The 17235-nt window shown below is 40.9% G+C and overlaps 2 protein-coding genes and 1 pseudogene across 2 annotated transcripts; 2 read left to right on the top strand and 1 right to left on the bottom strand.

Annotated features, from left to right (window-relative positions):
- The first annotated feature begins 1336 nt into the window (after positions 1–1336).
- Positions 1337–5290, top strand: LOC102711347 (superoxide dismutase [Mn], mitochondrial). The gene is made up of 6 exons (XM_006654199.3): positions 1337–1652; positions 3180–3226; positions 3327–3452; positions 3547–3603; positions 4509–4586; positions 5031–5290. Exons 1-6 carry the CDS (start codon positions 1376–1378, stop codon positions 5121–5123), a joined length of 678 nt encoding a protein of 225 aa, XP_006654262.1. The 5' UTR covers positions 1337–1375; the 3' UTR covers positions 5124–5290.
- A 2189-nt stretch (positions 5291–7479) lies between these two features.
- Positions 7480–9516, top strand: LOC107304180 (annotated as a pseudogene).
- Positions 9517–10021: 505 nt separating this feature from the next.
- Positions 10022–13543, bottom strand: LOC102711619 (tRNA (guanine(26)-N(2))-dimethyltransferase). Its single transcript, XM_006654200.3, has 6 exons — positions 12915–13543; positions 11978–12178; positions 11785–11884; positions 10971–11174; positions 10800–10862; positions 10022–10557 (listed from the first exon to the last, which is right to left on the bottom strand). The coding sequence occupies exons 1-6, from the start codon at positions 13508–13510 to the stop codon at positions 10450–10452; spliced, it is 1272 nt and encodes a 423-aa protein (XP_006654263.2). The 5' UTR covers positions 13511–13543; the 3' UTR covers positions 10022–10449.
- Positions 13544–17235: the final 3692 nt, after the last annotated feature.

Genomic DNA, 17235 nt, shown 5'->3' on the forward strand with positions numbered 1-17235 from the left:
ACTAATTAGCTCAAAAGATTCGTCTAAACATTTCTTCCATAACTGTACAATTAGTTTTTAGTTCATCTATGTTTAATGCTTTATTTAGATATCCAAAAATTTAATGTGATGTTTTTGAAAAAAAATTCAACAAAACAAGGCCTGAGTCAAGCTAGTCGGCCGAAAAAATAGAGTCAGGCAAAGTGGGATAAGATTTATGATTGATGCACTCAGCATCGCTTTACTCAGTTAGTTAATCTGCATAAATTATCCATCAATTATGAGACACCAGCGATAACTATAGACGTGTTTATTGGAGTAGGGTGTGGATGCTGCGTTCATAAGGGAAAGTGATCCCATCTTTAGATATAGGTTGTGTACGTATATGTTCATAGGGTGAATATACACGTGCATGTCATGAATGTCTATGTTTTTTGAAAAATAAATATAATCACCATTTCAAAATATAGGGGTGATTGTCAAATGATATATTTGTAAACAAAAAATAATTTATGAGTATCACATATATATATATTAATAATATATATATATATATTCTTATCAATCTAAAAATCAGAATTAAAAAATAAAATTCGGTGAAAAACCCCAAAATCAACTATAAATTTAAGGTTGAAAATTTAAATTTTAGCTTATAAACATGAGCAAAAGCGCAAAGATAAAGCAAATATATATGGAGTTAAAATGTGAGAATGTTATAATTGATTGGAAGAAAGAAGGTGAAGAAATCAAATATGGGAAAAAAGATGATAGATGGAGAGCAATAAGTAAGTGATGAAATTAAATACTCAGAGAAGTTGTATTTTGCCACAAATGTTAAGCCTTCGTAGTAACCGTATTTTGGACAGATGCAATACTTTTTTTAAAAAAAATACTGAGACGATTTGTATCATTCAAATATTACGCAATTAACTTGTCCACTCATGTTTTTCTTTTTTTGCTGTTAACACATTTAGCAATCTGAAAGTATAATAACAGGCTATAAACCAGCTAAATGCTGATGTAGAAAAGAGAAGGGAGGAAGGAGAGGAGAAGCTAACTATAAACTTATAAACTTATAGTCAGCTCAGGCACAAGAAACAAGATAGCATGTGAGACAGACATGTGGGTACTACACTAAATAAAGAGCTGACCATTATATATAAATGGACTATAAAAAAACTAAAAAAAATCTTATAGCCACTTTCTGTTACTATATTATATTATTAGCCTTCCTCGTAGGACGGCGAACACGTCATGACTCGTGACTAATCAAACCCACCTGCACGAATCGCGACGCGCCTCTCGCGAAACCTCTCTTCCGTTTCCGACTCTCGGTACATATCACCGCCCAAGCCACCTGCCACTCTCTCCTCCTCCACTGATCCTCCACGCAGCCATGGCGCTCCGCACGCTGGCCTCCAGGAAAACCCTAGCCGCCGCCCGCCCGCTGGCGAGAGGGGTGACGACCTTCACGCTCCCGGACCTCCCCTACGACTACGGCGCGCTGGAGCCGGCCGTCTCCGGGGAGATCATGCGCCTGCACCACCAGAAGCACCACGCCACCTACGTCGCCAACTACAACAAGGCGCTCGAGCAGCTCGACGCCGCCCTCGCCAAGGGGGACGCCCCCGCCGTCGTCCACCTCCAGGGCGCCATCAAGTTCAACGGCGGAGGTCAGGCCCCGCCGCCCCCTTGTCCCTATCCCTACCCCTCTACCCTTTCCTCGCGTACGGTTTCCTCTCCCCTCCTCATCCTGTTCGTGGGGGACGACGGGGGAGGCGGGGATCTGACGAATTGTGTGGGGGAATTTGTGAGCTGTTGTTGCTGATATGGATTGGCCTTGACGGCAGAGGCGGTGTGCAGCATGCTCACCCAAATGGAGAATCGGATTGGGGTTGGGGGTTTTACTGGGTTTTCGTTTTTTTTTATCGTCCGCGAATCTAGGTTTAAATACTGTGTTGTGGTGGTATGGTAGATACTAATTTCGAAACAGTCATTTTCAACGGCATAGGGGTGTTTTCAGTAAAATTTGAATTATTTTGGTGCATGCTATCTGCAATAGCTATCCTGATTCTAACTTGGTTCAGTTTGTGCTTAGTTGGTTGTGATTTATTATTATTGCCCTATGAGGTGACTGTAGGGGCATTGCACAATATGGGGTCTGAGTAGAATTAGCATTGGGTACCTGGGATTGTGCTATAATTCTGTATTACCTTAATCCAGCTGCAGTTCTCAGCTTGATGTTAATGTATTGCCATGGCAACAGTTAGAACTACACTGAATTATATGGTTCTATAAGCTTTAAAGAGTATGCTATGTTAGATCCCATCTCAATGCTAGAACTTCTCTTGATTCCTGAAAAAAAATTAACCCTTTTTTGTTAATTTCCATTGTTTGAAAGGGGCTCAGTCTGATTGGTCAGGTAATGATCCATCATTGTAATTTTGAGGCCCTTTTTTTCTCTGATTTGATCAGGCACTTGGATGAATGAGTGATTTGTTAAGCTTCATTTCTGTATGACCGGATGTATAATGTTTTACTACTAAATTAGATAACATCGTGATGCATCCATGTTCTGCTGATTTGTTCAGTTTGGGTTCACCTGCCTTTGAGTTGGTTTGTCATATGCTAATTTCTCTCATCAAAGAAAAATAAGCAGATGCACTGCCCTTGGTAGTTCACTTATTCATATGTTGAGCGATAATAACCACAAGAAGTTGATAAGGTTCACATTACACCAAACTATTGAAGGGGACAACTGGCAGAATGGTGGTGATGCTACTGTTATTTCATCTGGGTCCAAAGCTGCCGTCCACTCCCAAAGCTTCTGTAGGATTGAACTGCTATGATTGTGGTATTGCATTAACTTCGATTTGAAGACTGTAGTGTTCCTTTCCTTCTAGAGACTCCCAAATACTCAAGATGGGTATGGAGGGGAAATCCTTTTGCCTGCCCTTAGCTACATTCTTGTGCTTGGATAGCGACCACTGTTTGATGCTGCGATGTGGCTCTGACGTTGCTCTGAGACCAACTGCAAGGAGTGCCAAAGCGAAACCTTCTGATCATAGACATGAGAAATGAGCAAGTGTTTGGTGCATTCCTTACCATGAAGTAGAAGGCTGGGTTGATTATATTTCTTTCAGATTGCTTCTTATTATGACAAGGATATTTCAGTAATGTATGAGTTAACTATGTTTCAGGTCACGTCAATCATTCCATCTTCTGGAACAACCTAAAGCCTATCAGCGTAAGTATCTAGTTCATACATCTTGCTCTGTTTCTTTTTCCTTTTTTTTCCCTCTTAGGTCTCCAATATTGAATTATTGAAAATATTGGGTGTTTTACAGGAGGGTGGTGGCGAGCCACCGCATGGGAAACTTGGTTGGGCCATCGATGAGGATTTTGGTTCATTTGAGGCACTTGTAAAGAAGATGAACGCTGAGGGTGCAGCTTTACAAGGATCTGGATGGGTGGTGTGTACACCATAAATTGTTTTACCCAGTGAATATTTCATCCTTGTTAAGTGTGAAGAAATGTGTTGTTCATTATATTTATTTTCTTGTGCAGTGGCTAGCTTTGGATAAAGAGGCAAAAAAGCTTTCCGTGGAAACAACTGCTAACCAGGTGAAAATTCTTTAATCCATTTAGTTCGTATTGTTTGTGCAGAATAACAGGACATTGATATCCTATGCATGACTCTCCAAAATTTAATGGTTGGTAGGTTCTTTTCATTTTTGTTATGTTCTCAAAATCTGTTGAGTGATCGAAAACACTTCAAGCAACGGTTTACAGCAGAAAGATGTATTTAGAAACTTGGTACACCGACCAAGGAAACTGCTATTGGATCTGAGTTTGTTGAACTAATTAAAAATGATACAGTGGCTTGCTAAAATCTGTTAATGCAAATATGCAATATAGCTAACATGTACTCTCTTGGCTTCATATTACAAGTCACTTTGGGTCTGTTTTAAGTGAAGAGGTATGACAGTTTATAGAAAAGTTTACTAACATCCATAACATCAAATTAGTTTCATTAAATTCACCACAGAATATATTTTCATACTATAATTGTTTTGTGTTAAAAACATTGCTATATTTCCGATAAAATTTATCAAGGTTGAAGAGGTTTGACTTCGAACAGATCCAAACTGACTTATAATATGAAACAGAGTGAGTATTGCAGAAGCAATACCTTGTTCAGTAGTCTCCTGCAATTGGTTTTTAAGAGTTAAAAACAAGGATACTATCATACTACATTTTTGCTTCATGAGTAGTATGAGATGTATTTTTCTGTAGTATACTGTAAGCCTTTTGAATTACTTATGAATTTCCATTGTTTAGTGAATTCTGAATTTGACTCTACTAAGAACATGGCAAGTGTTTGCTATCCTTACAGTTTAGTTTTAGCTTGGTTAATGTGCTTAGATATATGAAATTGTGAACCCTATTTTATCAAAGAAATAATGTGGTTTTTGTAGCACCCTACTTGGGGATTTGATAATAAAGCACAGCTGACTTGTGCTTTGCAGGACCCTCTGGTAACAAAAGGGGCCAATTTGGTTCCTTTGTTGGGCATTGATGTCTGGGAGCATGCCTACTACCTGCAGGTAATCTCATGCTGTTGGGATCGAAGGCACATTCTATAATTTGTTTATATAATTAATGTTGCTAGCGCCACATATGATATGATCAACAGATCACACATTTGCACTTGAACGAGTTAGACAACTTATTCGGTTATTCCCCTTATAATATTTGCTCATGAAGCTACTACTTTAAATTATTGATCCATTGATTTCCACAAAAACCTAACAAGAGCAGAATAAAGTGACTGTGTTTCATGGGTAGAATGTGAGTAGGCAATGGAACATTGGTTATGCATGCTTGGATACAAACTGCGAACTTCTGATGTACCGACCTGTCGTGCTGGCTGTGTTTAACAAGTTGAACATAAATATTGTGCCCACCCAACTTATTTACTACTATGTTGCAAGTTGAATTTTGAAGACCTTTCTTGCCTAAATAGTGTTCGATTGTTTCCATGGCTGCAGTACAAGAATGTCAGGCCAGATTACCTGAGCAACATCTGGAAGGTGATGAACTGGAAATACGCTGGAGAGGTGTACGAAAATGCGGCTGCTTGATATTTCTGAAGGCGATGCTTGTGGTCTTTTCACCTAGTGCTGCCATGAATCTCTGTATGCAATAAAATGGGCCTGTTCCATTACTGGACCTTCTGTACATTTGCATAGAGGTGGACAAATGAATAACATAATGCCTGTCGGTTTTGCTGCTGTACTTTCTTTGCTGCTGGTGGCGCACCTTTCTGTATTCGTATTTCCTAAGCGAATGAATGATGCTGTGCTGAGCTATAGTGATATGATCTCGCTAGAACACGAATGTATGGTACAAAAGCAGTTCTTTGTGAATCCACAAGCTCACGTACAGCACACAGATTACCGGATACAGAAGTAGTACTATTTCGACTTTTTTTTTTCAAAGGCAAGAGGTCCTATTTCTATTACGGTATTATTAGAAAACCACAAAATCAAGTTTAATTTTATTAAGTTCAAAATTAAGTTTTAAAATCCAAAAGGCATATAAGGAGTTGTAGTTGTGAAAGAGCCAAAATGTATCAGACAATAGCGTTCCTTGTGGTGCGAGTGTTGCATGTTGTATCATACTGACTTTGGGCCCCAAACGACTTTAGGCCTGTTTGGGGGAGCTTTTCCCAAAAGCTGCTTCTAGCAGAAGCTATCCCAAACGGTCTACAGCAAAGAATTCAGAAACTGGTTTAGAAGCTTTTACATATTCTTAGAAGCTGGCTACCAAGCAACTGCTTCTCAGAATCTAAATCTCCCAAAATAGACCCTTTTATCATTATTTGAATTCATAGATGCGCTAATAAATCTAGCTAAAATATATGCATGTATATAGATAAATCTAGACAAGTATAAAAAATCTTATATTATATTTCCTCATTTTTAAATATTTGATACCGTTGACTTTTTGACACATGTTTGATTGTTCGTTTTATTTAATTTTTTTTAAAAATATGTAAGGCTATATATATGCATAAAAATATATTTAACAATAAATACAAAATATAAAAATAATTAATAATTATGTAAGATTTTTGAATAAGTTGATAGTCAACTGTGTATTAAAAATATCAACAACATCAAATATTTATGGACGCAGGGAGTAATATGGAACTCGAATGGATGGAATATTGTTCATGCTTCTAAGCACGAAGGATCAATCTTCGGGGGTGTTTAGTTGATGAAAAGAAAATTTTTGGATATCACGTCAAACGTTTGAAACGATATTAGAAGGGGTTTTCAGACGTGAATAAAAAAACAAATTTCACGCCTAGCCTATAAACCGCGAGATTAATCTTGAGCCTAATTAATTCACCATTAGCACATGTAGGTTATTGCAGCACATATGGCTAATTATGGACTAATTAGGCTCAAAAGATTCGTCCCACGATTTCTCAAATAACTGTGCAACTAGTTTTTTGTTTCATCTATATTTAATTATCTATTTAGGTGTCTAAAGATTCGATATAATGTTTCTAGTGAAAATTTTTAGGAACTAAATAAGATCTTCCAAAAACATTATATCGAATCTTTAGAATCTAAATGAAATGAAGTATGAATATTAAAACTAATTACACAATTATGGATACATCGTGAGACGAATCTTTTTAAGCCTAATTAATACATGATTAACCATAAGTGCTACAGTACCTAGCATGTGCTAATGACGGATTAATTAGACTCAAAAGATTCGTCTCGTAGTTTCTAGACAAAATCTAAAGTTTACTTTATAATTAGACTACGTTTAATATTTTAAATATATAACCATACACGTTGATGTGACATCTCTCGAAAAAATTGAAAACTGAACCCAGCCTTATAAAAAACCAAACCAAAGGAACAGACTCCTACAGACGTTTCAAGTTTCAACATTTTCTCTCGTACTCCCAGTCTCCGATTCCCTATCCTTGTCAAAAAAAAAAAGAAGAAAAAAAAAAACAGAAAAGACCCTCGCTGGCTCGCTCCTCGGCCTCGCCTCCTCTCCTCTCCCGCCTCCTCAAGAAAGCGGAGCCGCGGAGGCCTTGGCGGCCGGCGTCAATGGTGGCTCGTCATCGTCGGCGCCGGCGCCGGCGTACAATCTCCCTCTCCGCGGCGACAAGTGCGGCGACGGGCAAAAATCAGGTGCCCAACACAGTTTTCACCGGAGCACTCCGACTCCCCAATCTACTGTCAACCAAAAAGAGAAAAAAAAAAAAAGAGAGAAGGAAATCCACTCCGACTCCGACTCCGAGTCGATCGCGTAGAGCCCTCTATAAAACCATCGTCTCCTCCGCTTCCCATCCCCTCTGTCTCATTACTCCGCTTCCGCTCCAGCTCCATCGACTCGATTGCTCCGTCGATTCCATCCATCCATCTGCCCTAGTTTTCCCTCGCGCGCGCCACCACCACTCCGGCCGCCATGGCCGTCGGGAGGGTGCCTCCTCCTCCTCCCGCGCGTCCCGGTCTGCCAGGCCGGCGCTGGCTGAGGGAGCGCGTCCAGTCGGAGCGCCGGGCGGTGGGCGCCCTCGTCAAGAAGGCGGAGGCCTTGCTGGCCGGTCGCAAGGACGTCGATGGCGACGCTGCGGCGGGTGCGGAGACGAAATCCGGAGCCTGCGCTCTCCCTCCGCGCGGCAAGAAGAGCGGCCGGTTCTTGAATCCGGAGGCCGCCACCGACGCGGAGACGGACGAGGCTGCGTCCGCCACCAAGAGGAGGAAGACGATCATCACCAGCCCAGGCGTGGAGATGGAGGTGATCGAGCCGACGATGTCCAGGGCCGAGAGGGAACGCCTCTACTGCCTCATCGCGTCGCTGTCGGCGGATTTGCCATGGCCGCCGCACATCGTCGAGCTGATGCAGACCGAATGCTGCTGTGCCGTCGACCCCAACGGCGATAAGATGGAGATCAACCTTAACTCCGCCAAAGACGCCACCTTGTTTCGGTTGCTGAACCTGCTCGAGGAGTTCGCGCAACAGAGCAAGATTCAGCCGCGCGCGGAGGATCAAGAACCGACCAAGATCAAGGCCTGCGTTAGCCGCTCGACCCTCTGCCAACTCGAGGACGGTGAGCTTGCCGATGAGGACGCAGACATGGAAATCAACGACGTCTGCAGCGGCATCTCTCCTCTAGTCGTCGAGCAAGAAGAGGATGAATTCAGTCGCGACGCCTCCCCTGTTGCAGTTGACAAGTTCCCGGAACCTTCGCGCTCGAACTGCAGCCCTTCCGGATCATCCTGCAGAGACTCTTCCTCATCTTCGGGCAGCGAGTCTGATGACGACAGCGACAGCGCGAGCAGCAGTTCAGATGAAGCTGAGGCGAAGCCATTGGAGGTGGAGCAGCAGGTAGTCACTGAGGTTGAGATGCAGGAAGTCACTGAACAAGATACCGGAGTTGAGCCGAAGCCATTGGAGCAGCAAGAAGTCACTGAACAAAACACGAAGCTGACCACCGAGAGCGAGCCGGCAGCAGCATCTTCTGGATCATCATCTTCATCTTCGGGAAGTGGCTCGTCTGCATCATCCTGCAGCTGTTCATCGTGCTCCTCTTCCGGCAGTGGCTCCGACTCTTCTGACGACGAGGAAGACAGTGCAAGTAGCAGCCCTAAGCTTCACACTGAAGCTGAAGCCAAGCCATTGGAGCAGCAGCAAGTCACTCAACTTGACAAGAAGCTGACCGAGGAGAGACCAGCATCATCCTGCAGCTGTTCATCGTGCTCCTCTTCCGGAAGTGGCTCCGACGCTTCTGACGATGATGAAGACAGTGCAAGCAGCAGCCCTGTTATCTCTAACCTTCCCACAGAAGCTGCAGCCAAGCCATTGGAGCAGCAGCAAGTCACTCGACAAGAAACTGACCGAGGAGAGACCAGCATCATCCTGCAGCGGTTCATGATCCTCCTCTTCCGGCAGTGGCTCCGACTCTTCTGACGATGATGAAGACAGCGCAAGCAGCAGCCCTATTACCTCTGACCTTCCCACCGAAGCTGCAGCCAAGCCATTGGAGCAGCAGCAAGCCACTGAACACGATATGAAGCTGAATCTGGCAGAGAGAGCAGCACCTCCGGCAACCGAGATTGAGATGCAGGAAGTCACTGAACAAGATATCAGAGTAGAGCCAAATCCATTGGAGCAGCAAGAGGCCACTCAGCTTAACAAGAAGCTGACCAAGGAGAGACCAGCATCTCCTGGCACTGATATGAGGGAGCTCATCGCCAGAGCGCAGGAGAAGCAGCAGCTGCGGCGGCGTGCGCTCGAGAGGAAGAGAGCGCGTGAGCAGCTGGAGGAGATGGAGAGGACGGCGCGGCCGGTGTACGAGCACATCGACCCCAGCGTCATGAAGCAGCTGGGGATCACTCCCAAGGTCGAGTACATGGTCAGTTCGGAGAAATCCCAGGACAGTGAGCGTTGCCTGCTACAGAAGCTCGGCTTGTTCCTGAAAAGCACATAGTGTTGATGAGTAGGAATCGTAGGATGGCTCATCAATGGTGTAAATCTCTCTAGGTTCTTGTAGGCTGTCGCCTGTGTGTTGTTGTCTTCAGTTGATCGTTCCTTTGAGCCTGGAGCAATCTGTTCAATACGATGTATTTATACCCATTGATTAATTGAGTTAGTTAAATCTATTGGTTAAGAGTGTGGATGAGCTGAAGCAGAGTGTAGGAATAGGGTTCGTCAATGTGTGTAAAGCTCTGCATGTTCTTGTCACACTGGGACCATGATCTCGTTAGTTGTGTGATTCTTCAGCTGCCGTGAAGTATTTGAGCCCTAAGCAGTATGTTCAATGTTATGTATACTTGAAATAATTGATCAGTTTCCAGCAAACTTGTGCTGGTTATAGCTCCATTGGATGTCTGTTTCAGCATTATCTCAGTTGTATGCTTAGGCTTCTGTTTATGAACAATAGCAGATGCACATATAGTTTCATCATAGAGAAGCAAAGTGACAGCATCAATATTTTTCTTTTTGAGAGATTCACCTTTGGAAGAGGTAAAAGAAAGGATGTGTTAGATAGCTGATACAAAATTGATCACCAGGAACAACATTTGTACATGGTAAGCACTCCTGAGTTCCCAAGAGCGGTTCTAGTCTCTTAACAAAGAATTAAAAACAGAAACAACAATTCTAAACAAAATGCTACTGCATGCACAGAGCAGGCGGAGGAAAATGCCTCAACAGCAGAGCTGTTATTGCTGCTTCCCACCTGCAAACTGCTGCTTTGTGTAGTGCAGGATGATGGGTCTCTGTCAGATTACCGCCTTTGTGAGAGTTCTCTGGTTTTGGGAAGCCAATGCTTGCAGGGAGCCAGGGAACATTTGGACTGCTCATCCCAAATAAACTTCTGTGCTCTTCAACAGCAACAGTCTTGTCTGCTTCGTCAACCACATAAGCCATAAGCCATCATCGCAAATTCCGGATCTCCTGTGCTACCTCTAAGCAAGACCCAATGGGACAGTTGGTCTTGATAGCATTGGCACCTATATGTGATCTACAAGCAGCATAACCTTCCTGCTCACACATTCAGAGGGTGCTCAGAGTTGTAAAAGTATACCAATATATATTTTTTTTCGAAAAGTTAAAAGGTTAATTAAACATACTTCATTACGGAAATGCTTATTAGGAAGAATCAACTGATAAATATCACATAAGCAAAAAGAATATACTTCAAGTATAACTGTAACATTGGTGTTAAGTTAGCTAGGAATTTGCATGTTAACTAAATATTGATGTTACAGACATAACCAAAATACCTTGCGCAGTGAGTTTATGAGGGTGCCAAGTGGTGGAGAGTTTACTTTTGCACGGCTAGCAATCTAGAATCACATGCAGCTGATTAGTTTTTCTGGAAGAGTTCTGCTAGTACATCTTGAATGGTACATCGCATATTGCTGAATAAGTTAATAAGGAACTGCAACATATACCTCATCAAGTCTGATATATCCAGGTGGCAACCTTGAGTCGCTTTCCTCAATCATTGTGTCAAGAAGTTTTTGTAATGCGACGCCATTCTCAATTGTGTTTGCCCATCCCCAATCTGTAGCCAAGCTTAACATTTCAGTTAGGAATGTGGTATCATGGAGAGGGCCTGTCCAAAGTGGTCCTACAACAGTGATCGAGCTGGGATCCTGAAAAAGAAAATAATAACTATATAATAGCACAGTTCCTTATCCAAGTATTCAACAGTCACAATGGCTTTCTGAGGTTTCTTGCGTATAGCATAGAGTCCTCGACTTAGGTGATGAAGAGATTCATTACTAGCATGCAGCATATGTTTCTTGCCATATTAAATGGGCATGTTTGGATGCTGCCAAAGTGATGCTATTTGGGGTTTTCATTGCAATATAGATGTAAAATACAATGGAAATAAAGTGCTCAGGGTAACCTTTTATTTTGTGCTAACATACTCTAGTAGACTTTAACCTGAAGAAGTCTTGATCTACTTTTCAGGTGTGCTAAAACTGTTTAATATGCTCCAACCCTTGGAAATTATATCATTAGCCTAGCCTGCCTCAGCAGCTATGGTTGATCCAGTAAGCCTGGCTGGAGGGAATTTTGCATCCAGGAGCCAGGCCACTTCACTAGTCCAGGCAATTAAACATGTTCACAATCACACCTGACTAAAACTTAATTGTACCATTCCAACAAAAAAATAACATCAATACATAAGAAATGTGACTAAATGCGATTATGATGGTTGTCGCATTATTACACCACCACAGAGACACATGTACCTACAGTATTGTCTGCACAGCCACAAGTAATCTGCCCCAACTCATCAAATCCAAAAGTCCGCGACTGGCCACAACTTTTGCAGTGGCAAATGAAACCATAATTACTGCCAAATAGGAAGAGTGTTAGCAGCTTTCCATTTTACAGACTAACTGGTTATATCATCATAGAATGATCAGCTACAAAAAAGAATGAGTACCTGATACCATCTTGTTTTCCATTATGTAACTTTACCATGACACGAAAAATAGGGCCATGATATGCATAGTACGAGAACAATGGAGTTATGTGAAATCCCAGAATAGCTGCTTCCCGTGCAGCACCACCTATAAGCATTCGCAAACCGACTTCATTCGGATATGGCACTGGACGTATATATGCTCCATATGATGACAAAGAGCTAAGGAAAACAGAATGTTACAAGGTTCTTATGAAAGAAACATGGATGGTATAATCCCCAATATGAAACAAATCTAGTTTGAAGCAGAAAAATAATTGACTATAACAACAGTAGCAATGCCACACTGTACCAAAGAAATGGTGGTCTCTGTGTGAAGTTTCCAGAATGTTGCTCAATGATTTAATTTGGGTTCACCATGTGTAACTACACTCTGGACATAATTGCTGATTTGTGCTTTGTAACTTTATTCGCGTCGTTTGTCTGTCTGACATGGATTTTCCTTTGTCCAACTGACACTTGGTAAACATATGTTTCATGCACTCTAATAATTGACATTATTTGCCATACATTTCCTAGCAGTTTATAATACACCTAATGGACAATGTAAAAGCCAGCACCCCTACCTGTAAAACTAGGTACATTTTCAGAATACAAGATTACAACCAGCTGTTTCAATTATGCAAATATTGACCAACATAATCAGAATACAACTAACAGAACAAGTACAGACTACCTTACTTACAATCAGAATACAATTAAAACTAGCTTTCAAATGCAAATAATTAACTTTTTGCCACTCTTAAAAATGGTGCTAACATATTTGTCACTGAGCCCACATATCATAGACACATGAGAGCCAGCATGTCATAGACAGCGGTTGACAAATATGTTAGATGTCATTTATAAGAGTGACAAAAAGTTAAACGCCAAATGAATCAGGACTTCAGGAGCTCACCTTCTTGAGCCATAACCTCTGGCGGACCGCCAATCGGTGGAAGTGAGGTACAGTAGGCCCCCAATCCTGAGCGCCAGCAACGCGGCCCTGATGTAGGCGGCGTCGCCGCCGAACGAGTCCACGTCGATGACGTCGAAGTACTCGCGGCGGAGGTACCGCTCCGCCAGCAGGCGGGTGGCGTCGAGGTGCGACACGACCCACCTCCTGTTGGGCGCCCGCTCGAAGCGGGAGAGGTTGCCGACGACGACGGGGCGGAGCGCGTCGGAGGCGTCGTTGGCCCAGACGAAGTCGGCGCCGGCCTGCGCGAGGTAGCGGAGCGCGCGGACGCCGCAGCCGCACATGGCGTCGAGGCAGAGGAATGGGGCGGAGGGGTCGGCGCGGTAGCGGCGGCGGTGGAGGGTGGCGGCGAGGACGGCGAGGTCGCGGCCCGCGGCGCTGTCGCTGCGGTAGAACGCGGAGCCGGGGTCGAAGGTGACGCCGCGCTCGGAGTGCGCGCAGGCGGGTGGCTCTGCGCGGCGGAGGCGGCGGCGTGGTTGCAGTTGCACTGGAGGGGGCAGAGCTCCGGGGAACGAGAGCGCCGCGGCGGCGGCGGGCATGGTGGCGGAGCGGGAGGCAGAGCGTGCTTTGGATTGGGTTCAGTTCAGCCACGCACCAGCAGTCCAGCACCCGCGCCGCTGTCCGCGTCCGCGCCAGGTGGATTGTTTTGCTTTTCACTACGAATTTTTCTACTCGTGTCTCGTGCAATATCGCCAGTGAATAACCGATAAAATCATTTTTTGGACTAAATTTTATATTGAAAGTTCTATATGTTCTTTCTGCCAGCAAAAATTTGATAAAATCTATACAGCGTGCATTTGCACTTTTTGGTCTTAAGTAGCGACGCACGCGCTACCGTCCGGTCGTAAGGCAAGCAGCACGATATCTGGATGCGTATTGATGCCTCTACATCGCATCTTAATGTATTAATTCGTATGATATAGATAGAAGGTAATATTTTTACATTATAATTAGAACCATGCCATTATAAATTTGCTAGTATTAAAATATGTCATTACTATTTGACTAATTATAAAAATACCATTATAATTTCAGAACTATTCGAAATATGTCACTCCATACCCCTTCAGTGTATTTTTTTAAAAAATTAGACCATAATGCCTATATTCACTGCGCCCTTGATATGTGAAAAGGGCAATATGGTCCAAGAATGATATATCTGAAATAGTTGTAAAATTATAATGACATCCTTACAATTAGTCGAAATATAATGGCATATTTTAAAACTAGCAAATTTATAATGCCATGAATCTAATTAAATCTAATTTTTATTGATAGAACCTTTGCTGACTTATATGCTTTAACTTGTATATTATTTTTAAATTTTGTTTGAACCACTATAATCCACTTAAAATATGTGACAAAATGAGTCTAATATTGAATATATTCAAGTTATTTACATTTTGTTCTTGTTATTAATTGCTGTAGCAGCATAGTTACTTCTACTACTATAATATGTAGAGTTACTTCCAGGTAGTGTGTTACTTCTAATACTATAAATAGTTATTTTTAATTTTCTTCGTGAATACAATTACTTCTAATACCTAGGGATGGCAATGGGTCGGGTCGGGTCGGATCGGGTCAGGTACGGGTGGAGCAGGAACATGTCCAACTCGATACCCGCCCATGCATACCCGACCCGTACCTGAATTCCTTAGCAGGCAAAATAGTATATCCATACCCATACCCGACGGACGCCCGGGTACCCGTTGGGTACCCAGTGGGTATTCTAAAATAAACACATCATTAATTCCTTATCCAATATCCATACAAAAAATAGTAAAATAAACAATGAACTAAAAACTATAAATAAAAAAGAACAATGATATCAAAATCTAGTGAATTACCAACCAACCAAGGTATGATAATGATATATGTATGATTTTTTATATGGGCCAATTGGGTAAAAAAAGTTATTGATCATCCTATATATATATTCGGGTTGTGTGCGGGTCACCACGGGTAAAAATTAAAACCCGGCCGCTACCCATAGGTAGTCGGGTCGTGGGCGGGTATACCCACAGGAAAAAAATTACGTCCATACCCATGCCCGCTGCCCGCTGAGTCGGATATCCACATATACCCATTCCGTGGGCAAAATTGCCATCCCTATTAATACCGTGAAAATTTATATAAATTTCTTGAAAGTTACTTCTCTCTATTACTGAAGTTACTTCTAATACTATAAAGAGTATTTTCCCTTTTAACGGCGTAATTACTTCTAAATGAATGAAGAGGTACTTTCTATATGACAAAATATTGTTTTTCTTAAGAAAAAAATAATGGTTCATTCAATAAATAAAGTATATGCATTTACATAAAAAATCTTCTATATGTCTCACTTGTGAATGTACTTCACGTAGTTTCTTATTTCAAGTTTTCAACTTGTCCACGATGTAATTACCTATATACTACAGAGAGTTACATCTATGCAGAGCTAAGTTACTGCTACAATTATATTACTTATAAATATTTTAATATATTTAATATTGGTCACGATCTATCACAGGATATTTAATATAGAGGGTGATTGTTTAGTTTTTCAGTGAAAAACTCAACAATATATTTACAAATGAAAAATAATTTATAAACAAAAATTATATATATATATATATATCTTAGAGATCTAAAAACAAATCTATAAAATAAACTAGATTAAAAAACCCTAAAGTCTAGTTTAAATTTAAGGTACTAAATTTAAATTTTGGTTTATAAGAATAAATAGAAGTGAAAGGACCAAGATGATAATACGTAGGTTGTCATAAAAGGTTCAAAAGGAACATGACTAAAAGTGGAAAGAGGGTTTACACGTTGACACATGTTTTTGGATGAAGTTCGTTGCCAGTGACCGTGCATTCTATAGATGCGTCCCGAAAACTTATATGTTGGGTTGAAAATTTGGAAATAGAATTTCATATTATTTTTAGATAAAAGGAATGCATTACATCTCTTGCCTCTGCCGGTTGTGCACACGGCCAGTACATTTTAGAAGTAGAAACATAAATAAGATGATGGGACAAACACCCAGCTCGTTGAAATAAAAAAAAAATAGATGAAATAACGTTTCTAAAATCACATTGACTCTAAAACCCAATTCTGAAGTACTGCACCATCCAAAGTGGGATAAAAGATTCTTGGCTGGAAATTCTAAGAGTAGAAGGCTTTATCATGCTGTTCCTGTGATAGCATCATCACCAAGAGTGGAGCCAATTGGAACACATCAAGATAATCTTCATACTGTTAGATAATTTTTTATTGTTAAAACTATGTCATTTCGACAATCCCAAATTGACCATCATATCATGATGACTTGTTTGGTTGCTAATTTTAGTACATATCACTTTATGACAATTTCTAAAGAAAACACTTATGACATGCACATATTACGTGTTTAACATAGTTATAAATTATATCTATATGTATTGACTGTTATTTTGATATATATTTTTGAAAGTTTTTTAATTTGAACTTCAGATTTTTCTAAATCGTATTTCTACATGGAACCTCATTTTACTTTTCTTTATATTTTGATTCCTAATTTGTATTTATACTTGTAGTCTAAACTTTACTTGTACATAAACTCTTTTATAGATAATTGTTATTTTTCAATTCAAATTTCAGATTATTTATACGTCGACTACTTCTCTTAATATTACTTATTTTTAACAAGAATATTAGATGTTTCTAAATTATATTTATAGATGCATTCTTCATTCAATATTAATTAGTTTTTAAATCCGAATTTTGGAATTTTCTAAAATATATTTACACATGGAATTTTTACTTTTCTTTATTTTTAATTATAAAATTGTATTTCTAATCAGATTCTACTTTTTATTTTTTGATTAACGTGAGATTTTCTAGCCCGTGAGAGCGAATGTAATAACTCATTTTCCTATTTCTTTATATATAAATATATATAATAGATAAGTAGTCCCTCCGTCTGCAAATATAAATATTCTTAGAACAATGCTAAATTAAGCTTTTTCTATTTTAACTGTCAAAAAGTCATAAAAAAATATTGATATAAAAGTAAGCTACAATACATCCTGACTTTGCAAAAATAACTCAGGGTGAAGTTTTAGTGAAGTTTTAGAGAAGATACTACCGAAAGTTAAAATTAGCTGCGGGGTGAAGTTTTAGAGAAGACACTACCAAAAGTTAAAATTAGCTGTGGGACACAGCCCTCCATTTGTACAAATGTATCTATGCTCACGAGGGGAGAGAAGGAAAAATTTAACACGAATGGACCAAATTGCCCTTG

The sequence above is a fragment of the Oryza brachyantha genome, chromosome 5 (assembly GCF_000231095.2).
Source record: "Oryza brachyantha chromosome 5, ObraRS2, whole genome shotgun sequence".
Classification (NCBI taxonomy): domain Eukaryota; kingdom Viridiplantae; phylum Streptophyta; class Magnoliopsida; order Poales; family Poaceae; genus Oryza; species Oryza brachyantha.

Coding starts and splice junctions, on each gene's coding strand:
- LOC102711347 (XM_006654199.3), top strand. CDS start 1,376: ATGGCGCTCCGCACGCTGGCCTCCAGGAAAACCCTAGCCGCCGCCCGC. Junction 3,227..3,326: donor ACAACCTAAAGCCTATCAGC/GTAAGTATCTAG, acceptor GGTGTTTTACAG/GAGGGTGGTGGCGAGCCACC. Junction 3,604..4,508: donor TGGAAACAACTGCTAACCAG/GTGAAAATTCTT, acceptor TGTGCTTTGCAG/GACCCTCTGGTAACAAAAGG.
- LOC102711619 (XM_006654200.3), bottom strand. CDS start 13,510: ATGCCCGCCGCCGCCGCGGCGCTCTCGTTCCCCGGAGCTCTGCCCCCT. Junction 11,885..11,977: donor GGAAAACAAGATGGTATCAG/GTACTCATTCTT, acceptor CCTATTTGGCAG/TAATTATGGTTTCATTTGCC. Junction 11,175..11,784: donor GTGGCTGTGCAGACAATACT/GTAGGTACATGT, acceptor TTTCTTTTTCAG/GATCCCAGCTCGATCACTGT.